At 41.5% G+C, this 24,768-nt stretch overlaps 1 protein-coding gene across 3 annotated transcripts in view; it reads right to left on the bottom strand.

The window, feature by feature from the left end:
• The window catches only part of CUL1 (cullin 1), a 102,121-nt gene that overhangs the window by 12,302 nt on the left and 65,051 nt on the right, over positions 1-24,768 (bottom strand). For 2 of the 3 annotated variants that reach the window (XM_030826049.1, XM_030826048.1), the window contains exons 8-14: positions 21,856-22,018; positions 20,844-20,974; positions 4,955-5,062; positions 4,768-4,874; positions 2,235-2,283; positions 1,715-1,846; positions 170-287 (exon numbers count right to left, since the gene is read on the bottom strand). In XM_030826049.1, the coding sequence (XP_030681909.1) occupies positions 170-287; positions 1,715-1,846; positions 2,235-2,283; positions 4,768-4,874; positions 4,955-5,062; positions 20,844-20,974; positions 21,856-22,018 (808 nt within the window). The remainder of the gene's footprint in view (positions 1-169; positions 288-1,714; positions 1,847-2,234; positions 2,284-4,767; positions 4,875-4,954; positions 5,063-20,843; positions 20,975-21,855; positions 22,019-24,768) is intronic. The other variant, XM_030826050.1, reaches the window with a different exon arrangement.

The following is a 24,768-nucleotide window of genomic DNA, read 5'->3' as shown; positions in this document are numbered from 1 at the left end:
ACATGGGAGTCGGCGGAGGAGGGCTGGGTACTTGGGAGGAATCTCCCGCTTCTTCGTTCTTGAATTTCTTACAAAGCCCCTCCCATTCTCACCTAATATTTTGTCATTTCTCCATTTGCTACAGAGAACTCTGCCTGTAAACACAACATACAGACACGTGGATACTCACAGTCTAGGGGTTCTGAATTGGTCAAGTGCTTTTTGAATTGCTCGTTCAGATCTTTGCTCACGCCAATGTCTTGAAACATGCGCTGAAGTTTAGAGGTGTACTCGAACCCGCAAGCTTGCTGAGAAGAACCCAGATGACTGTCTTATTAATTTGTACAAAAATATAAATGTATACAAGGGAATCTTAGAGAAATCAGAGTATACAATATGTACTTAATTATATGGAACTACTAGCAAGGCTAGTAACATTTTGCTATATTTTATAGTACAAATATGCATGGATTAATATTAATACTCTGTCAAAAAAACCCCACAACTCTAATGTTGCACAGTGAAGTCTTTGCACACACAATTCATTTGTGAGCATCTAAGAGCAAGGTGTCCTGACACTGGTAGAATACAATGATGAAAATGATCTGTCTCTATCTCTTACCAGAAGCTGAACTGTGTGCCCCCAAAATGCCTGTGTTGAAGCCCAAACCTCCAACGTGATGCTGTGTGGGGGTCTGCGGTCTTGAGCATGGGGCCTCACAACGGGATTGGTGTGCTTGTAAGAGATGCACAAGAGCTCTGCACTCTCTGCCACGTGAGGCACCGCAAGAAGGTGGCTGCCTACAAAGCAGGAAGAGGGCCCGCACCAGGAACCGAATCAGCTGGCACCCTGATCTTGGACTTGCAGCCTCCAGAATTGTGAGAAACTATTTCTGTTGTTTAAGCTACCTGGTCTATGGTATTCTGTCATGGCCGCCCACGCTGACAAAGATACCTACATAATTTCGGGTCAAAGTAAAATATGCTCCAAGTCAGATAAGAGCACTCGCCAGAGCCGACACACAGGCGCGCAAAGGAGGTGGTGGAGGAAGAGCTGCACGACGGCAAAGTAACCAAGCCCAGAGCAAACAAAACCTCCACTCAGCTGCAGGCCAGCACAGTGTGACAGTGTGAATGTGCTCCAAGGCTAAAGGTGTGGGAGGCAGCAGAGGCCCCACAGATGGTGAGCCGAGCCCAGCCAGGCCTGGGGAGGATGGAAGCCCCACAGTGGGGTGGGGAAGGGGTCAGGAAGGCACTGGGGCCCCACGAGAGTAGGGTGATAGTTGTGGGAGGCTTTCAGAAAAGCAGTGGCAGAGCTTCTTGTACAAACCACTGCATGAACTCCTCTGCCTGCCTTGTAACCTGGAGAGACTAAGAGCTTTTTTTTTTTTTTTTTTTTTGAGACAGCGTCTGTCTCCCAGGCTGGAGTGTAGTGGCGCGATCTCGGCTCACTGCAACCTCCACCTCCTGGGTTCACGCCATTCTCCTGCCTCAGCCTCCCAAGTAGCTGGGACTACAGGCACCTGCCACCATGCCCGGCTAATGTTTTGTATTTTTAGTAGAGATGGGGTTTCTCCGTGTCAGCCAGGATGGTCTCAATCTCCCGACCTTGTGATCTGCCCGCCTCGGCCTCCCAAAGGGCTGGGATTACAGGCGTGAGCCACCGCGCTCGGCCATAGAGCTGTTTTAATAATGACTCAGAAGCTGGGATTTTTCAGGAACAGATGAAACTCACCTTTAACTTGGAGATCATGCTGGCTTCGGCATCGTCACTTGCACTGTTCTGGTGCACGAGCCTCTTGGCGAGCATCTTCGCATAGAACTTCTGAAATACGTCTTTGTCTTCTATGTACTTGAAGACAACCATCTGGCAAAGCCACCGAGACAACACACTTAACAAGCACACGCACAAGTTGACAGTGCAGAGCCGACTGTCACCGGCCACAAGCCAGGAGCCAAGATGTGCCCTTGGCTTTGGGCAGGTGTGTGCGCCAGCGTTTATGACGGTAAAGACTCCGCCCCAGAGTCTTGGAAGTTTTGTGAATCCCTTAATTCAGTGAGTTAGACTGACTGAGTATTAATGAGAAAAGTATGAATGCTAAAAGTAGTAACAATTTAGGAAGTAAAACCAGAGACTCAAAACAAAATCAATGATTATTACTTTTCACATTTCAGAGGCCCTCTATTAAGTAACATTACAAACAGCTTGTGAAATACACAGCTTCTAGAAATGGGTATGATCATGAAGCACTTACCACTTGATTGAGTGTGTCTTCTAGTTCTGCCTCCTCTGGGTTCTTGGAACTGAAAATTTTAAAAAGATACCATGTTTTAAAACATCAGTACATTTAAACAAGCACCACTTAGTCAGAATGCAGGTTCAAGCATTCAAAAGATCCGTTCTCATCAGATTAGTGCAGAGGGAAGTGGGTGGAAAGGAAGAGGAAAGTGACTTTCTTTACCTACAGCAAATTGGCAGTCTCATACCATAACCCCAACACTGAAGAACAGATTATGAAGTAGTCACTTAGAATATCCAAGGTGAAAACCAACAGGAGATATTTACAAAACGTTTCCAAAAACATTCTGAAGAAGTTTGCCTTGAAGATAATCCACTTAAACTTCAGTAAAGGAAATTCACTTTACCAATTGCTTTCTAGTCTGCTGTAATTTAACTTTGGAGAAATAAAAAGGCACATAGATTCCCTTTCATGGCCCAGTCATTAAAGATGATGAAGGGGTTTAAATTCCTACTAAACTGCTGCGCTCTGTAGTTATATGTACAAGAGATGATTGTCCTTTAACAATTGATTCATTCTATGAACAATAATTCAAAGGTGAGTTAAAGGTAGATGAATTTTTGTACAGGTCTTTTCTACAAGACTGCTTTATAAACAAGACCCCCTAATTCATATAAAACGAATCAGCCACCACAGAAACTCTGAAGAGGTGTCTCCAACTTTAGAACAGTTGGTTCAGAAAACCCAACCCTATTCTTGGCACTCTTGGGTCAGGGGTGTTCCTCTTCCCTTGGAGCAGTTGAACTTAGTGCCTCCCTGACTCCACTCGCCCAACACACGCTCGTTAAAGAGATGCTGTGGAAATGTCTCTGCCATTCTGTCTGCATCAGTGGCCTTAACTAGTAATCAGTAGACTTGACGAGGGACATTTGTGAAAAGACAAAGGATAAAAAGGGCACTAAGGCCAGGCATGGTGGCTCACACCTGTAATCCCAGCACTTTGGGAGGCTAAGGTGGGTGGATCACTTGAGGTCAGGAGTTCGAGATGAGCCTGGCCAACATGGTGAAACCCTATCTCTACTAAAAAAAAAAAAAAAAAAAAATTAGCCGGGTGTGTTGGCATGCCTGTAGTCCCAGCTACTCAGGAGGCTAAGGCATGAGAATTGCTTAAACTCAGGGGGCAGAGGTTGCAGTGAGCCGAGATTGTGCCACTGCACTCTAGCATGGGCGACAGAGTAAGACTAAGTCTCAAAAAAAAAAAAAAGAACACTAAGTGTCCTGTCAAACCAACTGAAGACCCAGTAGAGTATCTCCACAGTCATAATATGCAGCTCCCCAAAATGAAACCAAGTCATCAGAGGCCTTCCCATTTAAAGCCCCCTCTCATTTCTGGAAAGGATCTGATCACAATTGTTAAATTACACATTAAACCAGGATTAAATATTCCTGTTTATTGCAAGAAACAGGAAAAAAAAATCAAACACTCAGAGTTTCTCACTGGCCTTGGGTAAACTGCATTAAGAGAAAGCTATTGACCTTCATCAAATGTTTTCCCATCATTTACCAAAAAGGCCACATAGTTTTTACATGGTTCTCTGTTAATGTAGTAAATTACATCAGACTTGGTACTGCTGGGTTATCCTTACGTTCCTAGAAAGCTATACTATGTTTTGAAGAATTATTATTTAGTTCACTGGGAAATCTGGCTTGTTAATATTTTACTTAAGATTTCTACAACTCTATTCTCAAGTGACACTTGTTTGTAGTCTTTTCATTCTGGTATGTGTGGGTATTTCTCGGTGTTTTTTGTATTGGGGTTATGCTAGCCTTCAAGAGCTGTTTAAAATATAATTGATTAATATCAAAACCAGTATAATTTGGGCGTGTGGAAAACTATTGCAACAGAAAGCCAGAAGGAGATTAGCTTCCTTCATTAAAATATTTAAAACTTATTGCTATGATATTTGGAATAGAGCATTTCTAAACTGAAGGAAACTTAAAGTGAAAGAGAAGCTGAGAAAAACCAGAACACACAAACAAAAAGATCAGTGAGAACTTCAAAAAACACAACGCAGAGGAGAAAGCTATATATTATATTGCTTCCAGATCTTAATACACATAAACTGATAGAAAACATATCAATTGAGAAATAAGATTCAAAAGTAAAGAATATGAAACAGCAACAGAAACTCATCTAACAAAAATAAATTTAAAACTACACAGAATAACGAAGGTAATCTACGGCCATACCACTCTGAACTGAACGTGCCCGATCTCGTCTGATCTCAGAAGTGAACAGGGTGGGGCCTGGTTAGTACTTGGATGGAGAATAACCAAAGTCCCACAATACATTGAGACATTTCTGTTTTAAAAACAGCCAGTGGGAGGGAATGCAGATTTTCAACCAGAAAGACGATTGTGTTTAAGCATTTTCTCGTAAGGTACAAAAATTACAATGTATGTAAAATGTAATGTTAAGTTTTAATTCCTCATATAAAAGCTGAGATTTTAAACAGGCATACTAAGAAAACATAGGGTCATTTAATACCTTTTCTTCAACAAGGAGTCACAGTATCGAGCCAGCAACTCAGGGGATTTACTGGATGACTGGGCCATCTTGGTAACCGCGTTGTTGTTTATGAAGCGACCACAAGCCTGTGTCACACAGAACACAGTTAGAGACAAACGCCCCATCGATATATACTACAGGCAACTCACAACCGTCACACACCTACCTTATCAAGAGCAGCCACAAAGCCAGCGTCATTGTTGAATGCAGACATCACCAGGGCATTGTATTTTTTATGAACATCAAGCACTGTCTGTACATACATTTTGGGGTCCTTAAATGGGGGCAGAAAGAGAAACAAAAGTTGGTTATTGGGGATTGTGTATTAATGTATACAATGCATGTACTAGCATATAAAATATTCTAAAAGCTATAGATACCTTTTCAAAGTTAAGAGATAAGATTAAGAAATACTTTTGGTACCATCATTGAAACACATAGGACATTTTGTTTATATATATAAAAGAAAAAACAATCTATTCTCCACACTCAAAACTAAATATTGGTTCCGAGCTTGCATTAAAAACAGTGAAAACTCAGAGATCATGAAAACAGCATTTTCCAAGTGACAGTTCTGCTTTGCCAATTCCTCCTTGTTAAACAGTGGAACTCTGGACTCTGTTTCATCTGGAGAAGGCGTTTAGCTGCCGAGGTCGGTCATCAGCCCGGCTGGGCAGGCAACGCGAGGGAAAGCGGGGCTCAGGGCGGGAGTCTGACTGCGGCCCCCATCCACTGCAAACCAGAGGCGCGGATCCGCGTGGCGCTGCCGGGGGCCACGGCCTCATCGCAGGACGGGAAGAGGGACAGAGCGCGGCGCAGGGCAGCAAGGGGGCCTCCCCGGAACAAGGAACAACATGGAAATGCAACGGGAAGGCTGGCCGCAGAGGCTCCTGTGGCCAAAGGAAGGCGGCGACAACGGAAGGCAAAGGAGACCGAGCTAAGTGCTAATGAGAAGGAAAACAGCGCTGCTGCTGGGCATGCAGTGCACGCCACCACCACCCTTCATGAGACCGCGACAGCCCACACTGGGAAGCAGGTGCTGTTTTCATCCCGTTCTACAGATGTAGAAACTGTCACAGCTAAGTACACTGCCAGGAAATGGCGGCAGGCACAGGCTTGGCTCCGAGCTGCGCGGGAGCCCGGCTGGGAAGGTTGGTGGGACGGAGCTCTGGGCCACCCCTAGCCAAGCACAGACCCAGGCGCGGCGGCAAGCCCATGTTTCCACATCACGATACATTAATCTGCAGGGCTCAGGTGCCAGAATTCAGCATTCCCACATTCTACCTATTTTGCATTTTTTATAACATTTGATTTACTTGTTTTTAAATAATAATGAGTAACAGTAAGGATGAATGATTTTTCTGCAACAGGGTTACACTAAGAGTGCCAGAAGTTTCCTGTTAAAAAAATCTCTATAAATGCAAGGTTTATTATTATTATGAATATATTGTGGTAAGTTCAATAAGATATAAATATGGTCTCCACCTGACATAAACATTTGATAAGAAAAAAACATTAAAAGGGAACTTAATGCAAAATAATTGCCAAATAAAAATCACTTAATATTGAAAGGCAGTATTGCAGATATTTAATATTTTAAAATTACCATCTGAAAAATGTTAAAACACACAGTGTTAACTGCACTACCAGATAGCTTTGCTCTTTGTTTCATAGCTATCCCATACGTAGGGAAACTTCTTCCACTTTGCCTGGATGGTCTTAATCTTCAGAGTGAACCAAAAGCACCTCCAAGTTGGGCCATATCTTACTTCATATAAGCTTGCTTCTTTTAAACAATGAAAATATTTTCTGCTTGACCTAACTGTGGTTTTGCCACTGAAATAGATATTGCTTCTGCCTGAATTGGCCACTTTCAGATTTCATGTCAAATTATTCCAGAACATTCACATATTCTCTCTGCCTTCCTTCTGTTACAGTATTTACAAAGTGCTCCAGCCTACAGCGAGGATTCAAACACTGGAAAATGCTAGAAACGTTATTGGGTAGTTTTCGAATACGGTACATGCAGGATCTCTTAACAAGTTAACAGCCCTACAAAGAACTGCGTGTCAAAACTGCCAATTTAAGGACTCAATTTGCTTCCAAAACTTGCTATTTTTTTGGAAGACTCCTCACAGGATTTATATATAGTATGTTATGTATATAAACATTAATACTTATTTTATTTGCAAGAATAACTTCACCCTTAGCAGCAGAGGGGCCACAGATCCACACTTAGAAGGCCTTGCCCACCTGGCAGCCTGACCACTCAGCCTGCACGGCTTCCCTGCCACACGCCTTCACCCTCATTCCCGAAAACGCCAGCCTCGACTTACTCCATGCTCTTGCTTGCAACTTGTCATGGCTGGACCCCTCTGAACCAGTGATGTCTCTATGCTCTTGCTTGCAACTTGTCATGGCTGGACCCCTCTGAACCAGTGATGTCTCTATGTTGACTATAACGTTTCCAAATTATAATACTTTTCCGTATATTCTCAAAATTTTTTGGCCATTTTTCCTCAGATTTGGAATTTGGAAAAATACCGATTTCCCAAGGAATTCCAGGAATAACTTCTCACATGGAAAGCCAAATCTCCAGGAGTAAAGAAGTCTTCAGACTCCAGTTCCAAAATTCTTCCCAACTACAGCAGTCTGGCTGGTGAGATGGGAGGACTTGAATGGAACCTACTAAGGGAAGAGTGTCGAAACACTGGCCTTGGCCGGGCGCGGTGGCTCACGCCTGTAATCCCCGAACTTGGGAGGCCGAGGCGGGCAGATCATGATGTCAGGAGTTCTAGACCAGCCTGGCCAACATGGTGAAACCCCATCTCTACTAAAAATACAAAAAAATCAGCTGAGGGTGGTGGCGGGCGCCTATAATCCTAGCTACTCAGGAGGCTGAGGCAGGAGAATCGCTTGAACTCGGGAGATGGAGGTTGCAGTGAGCCGAGATCGCGCCACTGCACTCCAGCCCAGGTGACGGTGTGAGACTCTGTCTCAAAAAAAAAAAAAAAAAAAAAATCTGGCCTTGAAAATGTGAATTTAGCATTTGAGGTTCAGAGAAAAGCCATTTAGGAACTGGTCAAGAGGCAGACAACACACTAGGATAATATACGGGAGAGAATTTAAAGGAAGTAGTCAGCAAATAGAGAAAAGATGTTGAAAAGGGGAGTAGATTTAGCATTCAGGAGGTAAACGATGAAGGCAGGTTATAAAACAGAAAGGAGAGCGATCAGCTGGATCAAATGGATGTTTTTTCAAGAAAACAAAGAACGAATGTTTGAGGTTTAAAAAATAAAGTAGTAACGGGTTTGATTCAGGACCCTCCATATATTCACGAGAGCTTTTCACATGTAAGAAACAGGACATCTCCCAGGGCTTGTCCCTAAGGGCGCATTCAACTCCTACATGATTTCAGTTGTTGTTATACCGAGGACGGACACATTCACATCTACACCAAACTTCCCCCAGGTGAGCCCGTGTGGCCTGCCCTGGGCCATCATGGGATTCCCAAAGCCTTATGTCACGAATCTGCTCCCCGGTCCTATGTTCTCTGGAGCTCTTCTTGGTAAGTGCCACCACTCACCCAGCGGCTCGAGCCAGGCACCCAGGACTCAGTTCCTGCTTTCCGACTCATGAATCCTGTGAATCCACTCGATCCATACAACCCGTCCATTTCTTTTCAACATTTTATTGTGGAAAAAATTCAAATATATTAACAATTAGAAAGAGTAGTAAAACTTACCCCATGTACTCATCATCCAGTTTTAACAAATGTTGAAACACAAAACCTGTCCGTTACAAAGCCAGAGTCTCCGCATCATTCTTCTCTCCATTCCCCCCACAACCAGCCCAGTCTCCAGTGGGCCACTATCACTATCTAAACCATGACAACAAACCTAACTAACCTAACTGGTATATTTGTGTGTTAGTCAAGGTTCCCTAGAGGGACAGAACTAATAGGAGATACATATATGGGAGTTTATTAAGTATTAACTTACACAATCACAAGGTCCTACAATAGGCTATCTGCAAGCTCGAGGAGCAAGGAGAGCCAATCTGAGTCCCAAAACTGAAGAACCTGGAGTCTGATGTTCGAGGGCAGGAAGCATCCAGCATGGAGAAAGATGTAGGCTGGGAGGCTAGGCCAGTCTCGCCTTTTCACGTGTTTCTGCCTGCCTTATATTCGCTGGCAGCTAATTAGATTGTGCCCACCAGATTGAGGGTGGTCTGCCTTTCCCAGCCCACTGACTCAAATGTTAATCTCCTTTGGCAACACCCTCACAGACACACCCAGGATCAATACTTTGCATCCTTCAATCCAATCAACTTGACACTCAATATTAACCATCACAACTTGTAACCTTTTCACCCACTTTCTACATGGCAGCAAGCACATATATCCCGTTGATTCCATGACTGTGTCACTCTCCATTGGTTTCCTCTTGCGCCCTTAGGATTAAGCCAGTATCATCAACACAGCTTTCAAGGTCTTCCCTGGTCTGGCCAGTCCATGCTGCCTTCTTTGTTCTTAGAATGGGCTGTGTGTATGCCCACTGAGGGGCTTTGTTCTGTCTGGGATCCCCCTATGCCTAGCTAGCTCTGACTCTTTTCTCCATCTCAAACACTTTTTTCAGGGACACTTTCTCTGAATTTCCAAGATAGGCCAAGGCTGCCCTGTTAGACTACCCAAACCCCATCCCAATACTAATCACACCTGCCAATTCCTTGCTAACGGCCTTTCTTGCTGGGCACATCTCAGTGTTGCCCACTGGGACATGTCTGCCTGCTACCACTGCCGTACTTCTAAGTACCTAGTGAAGTGGCATGCATCAAATAATCTCCTAAATGGCTAAACCAAGAACATAATGATAATCATAACTGAATTACGACCTTTTATTCCATACATTTCCACTAAAAGGATAATTCTAAAGGCCAATTTCACGAAGAGAAAACACACGTTAAGAGTCTCACATGGCCGGGCGCGGTGGCTCACAACTGTAATCCCAGCACTTTGGGAGGCCGAGGGGGGCGGATCACGAGGTCAGGAGATCGAGACCATCCTGGCTAACATGGTGAAGCCCCGTCTCTGCTAAAAATACAAAAAAATTAGGCAGGCGAGGTGGTGGGCGCCTGTAGTCCCAGCTACGCGGGAGGCTGAGGCAGGAGAATGGCGTGAACCCCATGGGGCAGAGCCTGCAGTGAGCCGAGATCGCGCCACTGCACTCCAGCCTGGGTGAAAGAGCGAGACTCCTTCTCAAAAAAAAAAAAAAAAAAAAAAAAAAAAAAAAAAGACTCTCACATAACTTATCTTACTCTTTCTTAAAAAGGTAAACCGAATATGGCATACAAAGAGGTGTGAGGGCATCATCTCATGGAGAGTTGGTATATATTTACGCACAATTTCTGGGGATCAGTTGTGGTTCTAAGTGATACTTTAACACTCGAACACTTCCTAGTAACCCAGCACCATTCAAGAATATTGCTACAGAGGAATATTGGGGTGCTACAGGCTCGAGGGGAGCATCCTTCACCATTTCATGTACATAAACTGGTGCTCTCCAGGCTGAGGGGACAGATCTGACAGTCTGTGGAAAGCTGCTCTTACCTACACTACCTCTGAGGGTACATTCAGCCTCCACATCTTTCATCCAGCCAGGGGCTAAAGAGAGCAGATCAATTACAAGAGCTTTAGGAGAGTTCCCTGAGGACAGGCGGTCAACAACAACAGATCAACCTCAGGACACCAGGACCTAGCTCAACACTGTCCACAGTCTTACCTCTAGATAATTTTTCCTTAAAAAGGGGAAAGAAATGAGGCCCCATTAAGTAACAAAAACATATCGTGCAGTTGTTTGGGGGCAGTGTCATTCTTCCCATTAGCATCAGCTTGGTCTTCAAGTAACATTATCTCCGTGCAAAACATAGAGAAGCAAAGGCTTCAGAAAAAAAAGACAAACCACAGAGAGTATGTGTGCAGCCCATGCACTTGGACCATTATCTGGGAAGGTGCTCAATGGTGTCCCCACCACCCAGCATGGTTCTGAGGTGCCCACCACTGCCAGTCTGTGCGTGCTCATGGGAAAACATTAATTTTGATATTAATAGGCAAAAAAAAGGGGAGATAAATGTTAGACCTCAAAAATCATTTAGAAATAATCTTGCATTTTCTTAATAGGCCTTTTCTACTGTATCATCTAACCTCTTTCAATAAGCAGAAACCAACAGTTCTTGAAATGGAGCATGGTTTAAAGTTTAAAATACTGAGACAAAAACACTAACAATTTAGTAAGTGCTCTCTTTTTCTCATTCTTCTTCTTTTTTTTTTGAGACAGGGTCTTGTTCTGTCACCCTGGCTGGAGTGCAGTGGCATGATCTCAGCTCACTGCAACCTCTGCCTCCCTGGTTCAAGCGACTCTTCTGCCTCAGCCTCCCAAGTAGCTGAGATTACAGGTGCATGCCATGACACCCAGCTAATTTTATCTTTAGTAGAGACGGGATTTCAACATGTTGGCCAGGCTGGTCTCAAACTCCTGACCTCAGGTGATCCACCCGACTCAGCCTCCCAAAATGCTGGGATTACAGGCGTCACCCACCATGCCTGACCTTCATTATTTTCATGGTGATGTCCTGGCAATGTTAAACAATCCCAGCAAGAAAATGCTCCTCACCCAAAGCCTCTACTATTGGTCTAAATTCTAAAATGTTGCTGCAGTTGCTCCTGGATTTTAGTCATATACATGTAGGATTGGAATGAGCACATTTTAAGTCTTCCCTTTACTATGCATCATATACTACATGAGAGTTAATTTGGAGAACTCTCCAACACGTGCAGACTCAGCTTAAACATTTGTTTGAAGAAGGAGTTCCTTTGGGTTCCCCAGGACTCACATGGTTACTAATAAACCACTGGTTGACATCTATGGACTACTTCATCCAACAACAGCAGAATATACTTTCTTCTCAAATCCCCCCGCCTCAACCTCCCAAAGTGCTGGGATTACAGGCGTGAGCCACCATGCCCAACCTTTTCTCATTATTTTAACCAGCCTACCTGCTGCTACTTTTTGCTTCAATCATTAATATCTATCTTAGAATCATGGCTCTGCACCTCAGACCATAATTTTTAAATCTTTAATCTCATTGTCACCTTTGGATTCTGATCTACTATCTACACATTCCCGATCCCAGCGCCATAACTGTGTGGGTTTCATTTTGATTCTGGCCTTTGTTACGCCCCCTGGTTGTTCCCCTAGTCCTGGCTGACACCTACATTTTCCTTTAGTTCAAGGTGAGGCTGAAGTCCTTGTTTTCAGCCTTTCAGAATGTACCTGTAAATGTGGAGGCTGTAAGTGGACTAGATTTAGGGGCTGAGTGTTTAGAGACAAAAATGTTAAACTTTGAAAGCAGAACTAAGACTTGCCAGGAAAGACTGACTTCTCTGAAGAGAATGAAAACATTCCCCAGGTAGAATGTTTCAGAAAGGAATAATTAAGTTAGTTCAGAAATAGCAGTAGTGTACAGGAAGATGAGTAGTAGGGCTGCCTGACTCAGTGAGGATGGACAGGAAAGAGAAGTTCATGGGCAGGGTCTCTAATTGGCCTTGAGCCAGTCGAGGGTTACTTCAGTACTTATTTAAACTACAATTTAGTTGATGTGGGTATAAAGTCAAATTTGGGTAGGGATGTGCATCCATAGCGGATTTGCTTGTGAAATGATTAAAGTCTTCCCTACAATTAAGAGAAAGAAGGGTGTATGTTGGATATAAAAATGACAGCCTGGGCCAGGCGTGGTGGATCACACCTGTAATCCCAGCACTTTGGGAGGCCGAGGCGGGTGGATCACCTGAGGTCAGGAGTTCGAGACCTGCCTGGCCAACATGGTGAAACCCCCATCTCTACTAAAAATACAAAAATTAGCTAGGCACATGCCTATAATCCCAGCTACTCAGGAGGCTGAGGCAGGAGAATCTCTTGAACCTGGGAGGCAGAGGTTGCAGTGAGCCGAGATCATGCCACTGCAATCCAGCCTGGGTGAAAGAGTGAGACTCCATCTCAAAAAAAAAAAAAAAAAAAAAAGAAAAAAGAAAAAAAGCATCCAAAGTGATAACTGTGTACATTTTCTTTTAGGGAAAATGATTATTCTCTTCGTCTCATGCCAAGACAAAATAAATCCAAACCATCCTTGTTTCTCTGAAGTTATGTACCTGTAATTCACAAATTTAGCTACATGCTATCTGAATCAATGTCTATTATCAGCATATATCAGTTTTTTGTGTAATTAAATGTCTGACTTACTGTACAAAACCATGCTTCCTTTTGTCCTAAAGACACTCTTTCTCCTTTCCAACATCCACTTAATCAAAACCTGCACATTTGTTTCTTAAAAATTGTTTTAATGTATGTTTCAATATGTTCAAAATGAGAAAACAATAGTAAAATCAACTTCCATAAACCCATTAGCCAGCTTTAAGGAATAGCTATGGCTCTAAGAGTCTATGAGTTTCTCATCTGACCCTCTTCCTGTGTGTGTAAGCCGATTTTATCAATGTGTATACTATCTCCTTTGAACAAACCAAGCCAGGTTACACTCCAAATGTAAGGTTATGTAGCTAATTTTATCAGTGACTGGACATGTTCTTTTCTTACCATCCAGAGAATGTTTGCATCAGGACTCAGTTGTTTCATCACGCACTTAACTACAGAAGAGAAAGGGGATCTTGGATGTCTAAACTAGACCCAAACTCAAATCTACCTGAAGTAGCTGGTAGTACATTCGTCTGTTCACTGGTCTAAGTTCACACATGACTGGGCTTTTATAATTATTTCTAACTCAACTTTCCAATCCAGATCACGGAACTTTTTCTGCTAAGGTACTAGGATCTACCCCTTAGTCTTCCATTGAAAAATAACTTGCCAGAGCTACCTAATTTCTGCCTATCAAATTCTCTATCTGACGTGCTGCCTTTTATAAGTATTATACCATCACCCCAATCCTGAAGCCAGCTACTGAGAGCAGCTTCTGAAAATTTCTCCTGTTTCAACACAGCATTTCTCTCAAAACTGCAAATAAAGTCCACATTTCTCCCCAGTCAGTGTCTGCAGCCCAACACCCTGATGTTAGACCCAGCAGCCCTGCCGGGTATTGAAGTATCTAACAGACCCATCTCTGTTGGGCCATACTGCAACACCTGTTAGGCTGAGGACACTAAATCAAGATATGGTTTCAAAGAGGACTTGTGCTTTTTTGTTGCTACTTCTGCCCTGAAGACCACGAGTAAGGAGATATTCTCTTACAGCCAGATTTATGTTCACTGATAAAACTGTCTTCGTGGGGGAATACAGTAACATCCAGACTGCTGAGCAACTGTGTTAAACATTCAAAATGGAATCAATTGTACAGTCAGGCATTAGTTAACAAGAACTTACAAGTCTGCATTATTTGACCGTTCTCCTGAACTTTATTTTGGCATTATGCTATAAGCTGGTGTCATGGAAAATTATCAAACTACCGAAGGACTGGACATCCTATTTCCTTGTAAGTGTACTGCTGATGATGCTGTCCACGGCACTACCGTGCTTTTTAGGATGAGCCACTGGAGAAAGTATCCTCAGCTCTGACCACCAAGAAAAATCATTCTTCTGAGTTACTAGCCGATTGTACTCCAAGGCGCTGGCTGTCTTTAGTGGCAAGCTCTCTGTACTGACTACAATGATTTCGAGGCAAATCATGACCTAACTCTAACAAGAGTAATGGACTGCATTGCACATACTTTGAGAATTATATTAAGCTCTATTTTGTGTTTCATATCCTTATTTTGCTACTCTCCGATTTATTTAATTTATCCTATTTTATTTCACGTATTGTGTAAGCAGCCCCAAGTCCTTTTCGGAGCAATAGGAAGTATAACTAAGAGGTAAGTATACCGCCACCCTATTCTTAGCACGATAAGGTGTCGTGCTAAGCTCTGAGGACACAAAACTGGATAGAGCCATCTCTGCTACAACAGAGGGACATTCACACGGACATCTAAAGCATAAAGCAGTGCACGTGTCACATAAACAGTCCAATGTGCCATTATTTCAAGGGGGAGATGCTATCATTCCAAGGTGATTGAGAACACTTTTGAGCTGGGTTTTGAGAGATAAATAGGTATTTCAGAGGTAGAAAAAAGAAGGCCTGTGTCTAAGAAGAGAAGACAGAAGAACTAGGAAAGCAGAGTGAGGCAAATTTACGCAATGGTGAGTTCCAGCTGAGATGACATGCAACGGGGTCAAGAGTCGTGCAGCCGAGACGGCAGCCCTGCAGCAGATGGCCTTCGCCACTATCATCCACAGATCCTTGCTGAGTAAGAGGCTAGGCCCGAAACCACAGAGCATAAAACTATAATGAGGCGTGAGCTTCGCTCTCAAGGGTTGTACAACTTATGGTGCAGTGACAGGAAGCACAGGAAGTTATAAACACATGTACACTTATAATGAGAGTTTTACAAATAGGGCTTAGGAGAGAAGAGTTAAGGTCAGCTCTTTCTAGAAGGGAGGATTTGAGCTGGCCTTAAAAGCAGGACTAAGACAAGCACAAGGTAAGGAAGACTGTGTTATAAGTAGAGACATCAGCCAGCGTTTTGGGGCAGGGGAATGATATTATAATAGTTTCACTGGAAGACGGGGTTCTTGAAAATGTGGGCTAATTAGAGGATTTTGATTTAGTGTAATATTATGATTTATATTATCACAAGGAAGGGCTTTATTCTGCTTTGTTTAAAACAAAAGATGAAAAGAACACAGAGTAAAATTATAAATGTATTAAGTGGTATTTCTGAAAGATGAAACTGCTAATTATCATGAGGGATGAATGGGAATGGGAGAGGTGTGGGGCCATTTGGGAGGTGAAGTGATAGACGAAGCCCAGATTAAGATGGTAGCCTTGGGACTGGAGAGAAAAATGCATAGAAAACAGTAAGAGCCAAGGGAGGAAGAATTCCCATGCTCCACTGACTCATCCCAGGAGACAGCTCGCCACCGAGACAGGCAGGCTGCTTATTGCTTTGAGGAGGATTCTGAGGCTATGTCCAGACCCTGCGGGAAATTATACCCTATTAGATTACTAATGCTTATGATGAACAAAGCATGAGGGCAGGGTGACTCATGCTACACAGCTGCCACCTCTGTGCTAAGGAATGGAGAAGAGGTGAGTTTCAAATGAACCTGCAATGTAGGCACTAAACTAGGCAGGTGAGGTCATGGAGATGTGACAAGGACAAAGGCAAGGCATTCTAATTCAGAATTCTTGACATCATGTCTACTACAGGAATGCCCTAAATGCTTGCTGAAGAAATGAAACGATTTCAGTTTGATCTGCAAAATTTGTTTGCCTTTTGAGTTGAAACACCGACTACATCATGCAGCTAAAAATACTCCTCAATTTGGGATTATGTTTCAGTAAACCCATCATAAACTGAATGTGTGTGGGTTTTTTTTTTTTTTTTTTTTTTTTTTTTTTTTTTTTTTGAGACAGAGTCTCGCTCTGTCACCCAGGCTGGAGTGCAGCAGTGCAATCTTGGCTCACTGCAACCTCCGCCTCCCAGGTTCAAGTGATTCTCCTGCCTCAGCCTCTGGAGTAGCTGGGATTACAGGTGCCCGCCACCACGCCCGGCTAATTTTTGTATTTTTAGTAGAGACGGGGTTTCGCCATGTTGGCCAGGCTGGTCTTGAACTCTTGACCTCAGGTGATCTGCCCGCCTTGGCCTCCCAAAGTTCTGGGATTACAGGTGTGAGCCACTGAGCCTGGACCTGAATGTGTGACAATATTTTCAACGTATGATGAGTTTACTGAGAGTATCATAAATGCCTATTGCTTTCATGCCATTTTAAAGTCAAAAAAATCATTAAGGTGAGCTGTTCTAAGTAGGAGACTATAGTTGCTTTGGTCAACTAAGAAAAATTAAGAGCCTAGCACAGGGCCAGGCACACACAGTGGGCATTCAATTCTTTTTAAAATGACCACGTGAAGGAATGGTCTCTGCTTTCAAGATGCTCCCTTCAAGCCTCACTAAGTGGATGGGGGCCATCGCCTTCTATATTTTAATATAGATTATTTTTTGATACATTCCCAACCTGTTCCTGGGCCAGCAATCATGCATGCGGTCACTTGCCTATTAAACAAGCCATTTCTCCTATTCCTTGCTCAGCTTGAAACCAGTTTTAAATCCCATCCTTGAATATTTGTGTGCAAGGTTCCCAAGGTCCTCCTGGTGCCCCAGTGCAATAGGCTAATTGATCGCCTCACATATCGGTTGAGCACAAATGCCCTCAATCACGAGGCTCTCTGAAGGCTGGAGAGAACACTTCTAAACAGAGCGGAATCCCGATGGACAGTCCCCTCCTCACTCCCAGGTTCGGAAGGCTCTCTCTCCAGTTTCACTTCACTGAGGGCTGCCAGCTTTTAGGTGGCAAGAGGGAGATGCCATGAGGGAAATTCCCCTTGAGCCAGTTTTCCCAGAAATAGCCTTTAATTTTTAAATTGGTTTTAACTAGGGCAAAAAATGTCTTAAGAAAAATTCATAAGTAGGTTCTAAAACATCGAACACAAAAAATATTTGACTTACATGATAAATTGGAAACCTCTAAGAATTTCAGTCTAGGACAGGTATTAGCAGTAAAGCTGGTTTTCTAACCAAATTAGTGGTATAAAAGGACTAGCCAGACTGAAACAGCTTCAGTGTAACATATATAGTGTTCTAGTCCAGAGAAAGACACAGGACTGATATTACACGTTTTTACTTAAAAAAAGTCACTTAGGTAGTGCCTTCTATGGCATTTAATATGCTAATTAAAAATGATTCTTGTACACTATGATTCAATTTAATTAGGCAAAATTTTTTAAACTTTAAAGATTGTGTTCTCAAGGTAATTAAATCCCACTTAAAATCACGTACAATAATTCTAACTTTTACTAACCTTTTTTTCCTCCTGATTTTTCATCATCAGTGGGATTTTGAAAATAATTATCGTTTGGGTTACAATATATCTTTTACAGTTACCACGTAAACGATAAAAACCAAAACCTATTTAAAGGTATTTGTTTTTTAGCAGCTGTGTTTCTTTCTTACAATAAGTAATCAAGCACCTACTGTGTGCCAGGCAATGGCCCGGGCACCCACGCTCCCCCCAAGCCTCAATTCTGTGGGCTTTCCCAGAGATGGCAAGCGTGAGCCCAGAGCAGGGAAGGGCACGAGGAACCCAGGCACCAGCCAGACAGCATTCCAACAGAAGGAGCCGACGGCAAGTTTACAAATAAGAATAAAACTGGATTTTAGGAAACACTCCTTTTGCAGAAAATTGGAAAAGTATTTGCTCTCCCGAACATTTTACTTCATAAGCACAAGAGTTTCATGAGTTCAATGTAGAAACAGTTCTTATGTAAATAATAAATAGAATCAGTAACTTACTAAAAAACTAATATTTGACTTTTGCGAGTGAAGGCAGATGCAACGTGGGTTTACTGAGCTATAACTCTTCTTCATGGGAGAAAATCTTGTTTTGGTTCTTAAATTCAGGTTAATCAGTGGCTTAGATTTAAGTAACACAAACATTGTTTAAAAGTTTGATTTCTCATAAAATGTAACTGCTGGTAAAGACAGTTTATTTGTGCTGTCATTGCTGACAGGTGAAGCTTCCTCAAATAGAGCAATGACTTTACATAGAAGGTATACTTTTGCTTGAACTGATCGAGTTAGGTAAATGTCAGATTCGAGACTCACTGACAAAGTCAATCAGGCAGCATTTATTCAGTGCCCAAAATATCAGGCAGCTGATTGTATCCAAGAAAGAAAACAATGGAACATGAGAATCATAGTTATTTCTCCAGTTTAGAACCTTACTTTGCTTTGGAAAAGATGAACATTAGAATTAACATCCCATCTTTCCTATAAAACTGAAGAAGTAATTTATAATGCTTTTTTTTCTTTCTTCCTTTTAAAGGAGACAGGGTCTCACTACATTGCCCTAGCTGGTCCCGAACCCCTGGGCTAAAGTGACCCTCCTGCCTCAGGCTTCTGAGTAGCTGGGACTATAGGTACACACCACTACACCCAGCTATCATGTTTATTTTAAATCTAACTATATTCACATAGAACACAAGTTCCCTAAGGCCAATCTCATATCTAGTATATAGCAATTTACATGAAAAAAAAACAAAAACTGCTTCATTAATCTATCTGATGAAATAACAGACTTCCCACTTAACTCATTTCAAGGAAAGTCAAGTCATTTACTTGGCTCTGCTGCCCATATAGGTAAATTGAGTTCTGAATCAACAACTGGGAAGGCACCTCATATTACTGAAAAAATGTCTTCACCAAATTGACCCCTTCTGAATCACAGGGGGGTGAGCGTTTTGTGTGTGTGTGTGTGTGTGTGTGTGTGTGTGAATCAGGCCCTTTAAAGGAACATTTAGCTTGGAAATAAAGTCATAAAAACTGAAGGGTAATTTTGAAATGAGTTTTTTAAATTAAAAAAATTATGTGTACTCATAAGAACGTGCAGCAGTCATCACTGCTGAGCAATTATGTGCCCTGATTTAAGCACTTTACATGTGTTGTTTATTCACAAATATCCCATGGGATAGGCATTATCATTCTATTTAAAAAAATAAAAATAAAATAAAATGACAGAGACAGAAGTAACTCGCCAAGGGTGAGATAGCTGTCAATGGTGGAGCTGAGATCTGAGTGCAGGCAGCCTGGCCAGGCTCTGTAATCACCACACGGTAAAGACACTGTATGTGCCAACACTGAGGACTCCATACTTAAGTTTTTACTAAAACCTAGAGATCTTTTTCACAAAATCCATGGCTAAGCCAGTTCCCTCCCATCTTGTGAGCATAAAATTGTTTTAAAAACCTGAAGGAAAGCTTTATACTCAACCCTTTAATAATTCACAGAGGCGGCTGAGTGCCAGCAGCAACTCCCAAAATTAAACATGGAAAAGAAGCTTTCCAAAGATAACAGAAAAATAAGGATTAAAAAAATACTATTTTTGATAATGCTATCAAAAATAATTAATCATTAAGCACAATAAAGTCAAAACAAGAGACGCTTTCTGCATTCAGATGTAAGAACCAATGTGTTTTAGAAACTTTTCTTCTCGGCCAGGCGTGATGACTCACACCTGTAATCCCAGCACTTTGGGAGGCCAAGGTGGGCAAATCACCTGAGGTCCGGAGTTCGAGACCAGCCTGGCCAACGTGGCAAAACCCCGTCTCTACTAAAAATACAAAAATTAGCTGGGAATGGTGGCGGGCGGCTGTAATCCCAGCTACTTGGGAGGCTGAGGCAGGAGAATCACTTGAACCCAGGAAGCGGAGGTTGCAGGGAGCCGAGATGGCACCACTGCACTCCAGCCTGGGCAAGAGAGCAAGACACCTTCTCAAAAAAAAAAAAAAAAAGCTTTTCTTCTCTATTGTTCTCCCAGTTACAACTGAAGTTCACAATAGGAGCAAAACTGAAGGCAACTCATTTGTGTCTTAAAAACGCAATTATTTCCAATGTGAAATTATCACCTGAATTACAGATGACCTAGCAGGAATATTCTGTGTAGCCCTGGGGAAGCGGAGGGGTGTAGCGAAATGCTATAAACTGCAGGGCCTCTCCAGAGTACAGCCCTGTGGTCTTCAGCCAGAGGCTACTATCCAGATCAAAGTTCCTGTAAGGCACAACCTGTGGACTGTGAGTGGCACAGTAACAGCTTCCAGGAGCCTTTTGTTTCTAGGGAAGCAACTTCTCCTAGTGAGTGCAAGGAATTTAACAGTGAGAAGGCATAAAAGGAAAAAAAAAAATAACATTATTAACGCCTAAAAAATGCGAGGGAAAAACTTATAGAGGTATTTACTAAACAAGGATGTTTGTGAACTACTTCAAAAAGCCAAAACATGGTTCTCAGAGTTCTAATGAAAATGTTACCATTTAGATTTGGAAGTAGGGACGCATAACGCATGCTTGCAGTTCATATGTGGAAATAATCAGCCCGACTGATTTTCAATGAAATCTTACTTACATTTAAAGCAGCTTCTCCACACTTTTCAATGGCTGCAAGACCCTGATTATGAATGTGTGTCTCCAACAGTTTTTTCAATTCTCCTAGGCCATCCTGGATTCTAGATACAAGATTATACATGCGTCCCAAATCTGAAAGAGGAAGAAACACCTTTTATGCACTGAAACAAATTTTGCATATCCATTCTACTAATTATGTATTTATACTGAGTTGAAAAATACTCTGCAAAAGATAACCATGTTTTTAGACTTTAATAATCAATAGCATTTAATTATAACCAAATATTCTCTATTTGGTAAATGTATATTTTGCTAAAAGTAACAATGAAATTATGCTATTGTAAATTTATTTTTCCCCTTACTATGAGAAACCACTAACAGAAGACTAAGCAAAAAAAAAAAATTTATCAGAAACAACTCTAATGCTTCCTAAAATTCTCAAGATTGAAATAGCATTTATGCCTGATACATAATAGGCACTCAAATATTTGTTTAAAAGTAATGAATATATTTAAGGAGAATATGGATTTCTACCTCAATTATAAAAACAAATGAGTCGAGAAAAGGTCTCCCAAATTCATTTAAGACATGTATATAGCATACGGTTACTTTATGAAGACCACAGAAGAAAAATCCAAACTTCAATTGTTTATTGAGCTCCTAACATGTCCCAGTAAAACATGGGAGTGGTTAAGGGAAATATAAGATGACAGTCTCCTCATCTCAGAGAATTTTCAAAGGAAGAACAGTCAAGAAAAAACTTAGGGTAGCATCATTTAATGCTAAAGTGTATGGAGCAAGTCATATTCTAAATATATTCCTCCCCCTAAGTCAAACCAAAATGCTCTGCAGAAGTCTGAAATCGGCACATAACGATGTACAAACACATGCATCTTTTTAAAACTGACTGACATGGGCAAGTAATGCCATTGACTCGAGAGTCTAGAATCTCAAGCAATATCAAAACTGCAGATAATAATAAATACCTACATTTTATGAGTCTTGTGGCTCACCTTCATTTTTGTCAGCATCCAGTAAATTCTGAAATTCTGTGTGGAAAATTTCCAAGTGTTTTTCAATGAGGACTTGTTCACACTTCCTTGCTAATTCATCTTGTGTGCTTTCATGAAGGTAAACCTGAACTCTTCGTTGTTCCTCAAGCAGACGAGCCTCTGCCTGGAGAAAATTAATTCAAGTGAATGGTTTTGATTCATTAGTAAAGAACTATTACAATTCTTTAATATGTAAATTAAAGGAAATTGAATAATGGCAAATTAAATTCACATGCCAGCTCTAATAAAATATGATTTAGAAAATAAGGGAGGGCTGGGCATGATGGCTCACGCCTGTAATCCCAGCACTTTGGGTGGCTGAGGTGGGAGGATTGCTTGAGGCCAGGATTTTGAGACCAGCCTGGGCAACACAGTGTGACCCTGTCTCTAAAAAAAAAAATTAGCCAGGTGTGGCACGCACCTGTAGTCCTTCCTAGCTACTCAGGAGGCTGAGGCGGGAGGACGGCTTGAGCCTAGGAGTTAAAGGATATAGTGAGCTATGATCGTGCCACTGCATTTCAGCCTGGGCAACAGAGCAAGACTCTGTTTCTCAAAAAACAGAAAGAAAAAGGAAAAAGTTCTTTGATTTTACGGTAAACAGCAACCATATTTAAACAGCCACTGATGTCTGCCATTTTCTCTGTAATACGTATTTCCATTTCAAGCTTCCTTTTTAAGTGCCCTAACAACATCATCATTATTACCAGTTAACATGTCTTTACATCATTTTGATCCCTCAGAGAATGGTATTTTATCTTTTTGAGGTAATGTCTCTGCCACTCTAAGAAATGAATGCATCTTCTGTGCAGATACTAAGATGTGGTACTTTAGATTAAAAACTACTTGAAGCCAAGAGTCACACAAATATAAGCCCTGAAGTGATTGCATGGAAGTCAACATCAGAAATCAGACTTTTCAACAATTTAGAGAGAAACTACTACATTGTCAAAGCAAGGAAGAAATTTCAATAAATTATTCAGGTGATCTGAATAAAGATAATTATATTTTGAATTATAAAAATGCCAATACTCTCCAAAATGATTTTTGTTTTAATATATTTTTTTCAGAGACAGGATCTTGGCTCTGTCTCCCAGGCTGAAGTGCAGTGGCACAATCATAGCTCACTGCAGCCTCAAATTCCTGGGCTCAAGTGATCCTCCTGCCTCAGCCTCCTGTGTAGCTGGGACTACAGGTGCATGCCGCCATACCCGGCTAACTTTTTAATTTTTTCTAGAGACAAGGTCTCACTATGTTGCTCAGGCTGGCCTCAAACTCCTGGCTTCAAGCAATTCTCCTGCCTCGGCTTCCCAAAGTTCTGGGATTATAGGCTGTCCAGCTACCGTGCCTTGCCCAGATTTTCAAATTTGGTATAATTTTGGAGAAATCTGGAAAAATTCAACTGGTAATAAATCAATACTCAAGAGCCAAGAAAAAATAAAATGAAAAAATGATTAGGCGGGACTTGTACTATCAAGAACTAATAACAATGGGACAATTGTTTAAACCACGTAAGACAGAACCTTATTACACATTCTAAATAGCTAAATGTGAAAAATAAACTTGGAAAATATCTGTAGTATGTATCAAAAGGTCAATATTCTTAATACATAATGATCTCCAGCAAAGCAGTGAGTACATCCAAATAAAAACACAAGGAAGAAAAGACAACTCATAAATGAAGAAACAGAAAAAAGCTTGAAGTTAATACATTTCCAATAAGAGGTAGTTATTATATGTTCAGTTAATGAAATATCATTACCCACTAAAATAAACACCAACTACTAATAACAAATCATTAGTGAACAAGTTACAAAAAACCTATACCATGATTCCAATGTGGTTTATATAATCAGCAACAGTGCCCCAGGCTTGTAGGTTTATGTTATTTGTATTTTCCAAAAAGTCTACAGTTAATGTGTAATTTTGTTTTTCTGATTATAAAGCTATTTTAAAACAATAAATGCTGCTTTATATCTAATGTTCCACTAAGACTGATAACTCAAGAACCTAAAGCTGGTGGAATATAGAACATGCAAACCAAACAGCACCACTTTTTCTGTTTTAAGTTATAACTCTTTCTTGGAAGAACATAATCATCTCAGGCAGCAAAACATAGTTTTACCCCTTCTGAGATGAAAGATTAGGCTTTGATGCCATTCCTGATTCATCCTCTGAGAGGCACAGCTCTCCACCTCTTAGTCTACAGACCCTTCCTGCAAGGGCTGAGGGGGCAGGAGGAGTGAACAGGTACCTAGGTGATTACAGAAACATTCACGGCCGAGGGGCCTCAACACCAGCTTATTTTATATATTGGCAAGGAAACCAAGGTTGTAGGTATTGTCATCAGGTTTCAGAAAGGACAGCCATTTAGGTTCTCTGTTGATTCCAAGTCAATTAGGCTCCTGATCATCACTGTACTTGGCAGACTGTTGTATTAGAACACCAAGGTCAAATTCAAATGACTAAATAGAAGTATGCAATTAAAGATGGTCTTTATTAATTCACTAGGATTGGTTCTCAGTAAAAACAAAAGGAAAATAAAAACCAAAAAAGACAAGCAAATTAATGAAGTATGGTATATTTTTAAAGTTTTTAAAAAATGACATTAGAAACCTAGAGTAGTCATACAGAGTTTCTGTAGCTCAGATCAGTCTCAATTGCATGAGACAGTCAAATCTTTTAGAAACACTAACATGGTTCACTCTTCAAAGCTATCCTTGGAAAGACAAGCCAAATATTCTTAGATGTTTCCTGTAAACCACTCCTAATAGAGAAAAGTGAACACAGACCCAGGGAATTTGAACTGCTCTCAACTGGCTAGAATTTGCAGAGTATTTCTTGAAGGGTCATGTTTTATCTCATTGTTGTTCTATT

The sequence above is a fragment of the Nomascus leucogenys genome, chromosome 13, assembly GCF_006542625.1.
Source record: "Nomascus leucogenys isolate Asia chromosome 13, Asia_NLE_v1, whole genome shotgun sequence".
NCBI classification, from domain to species: Eukaryota; Metazoa; Chordata; class Mammalia; order Primates; family Hylobatidae; genus Nomascus; species Nomascus leucogenys.
This window is presented reverse-complemented; position numbering and strand designations above follow the sequence as displayed.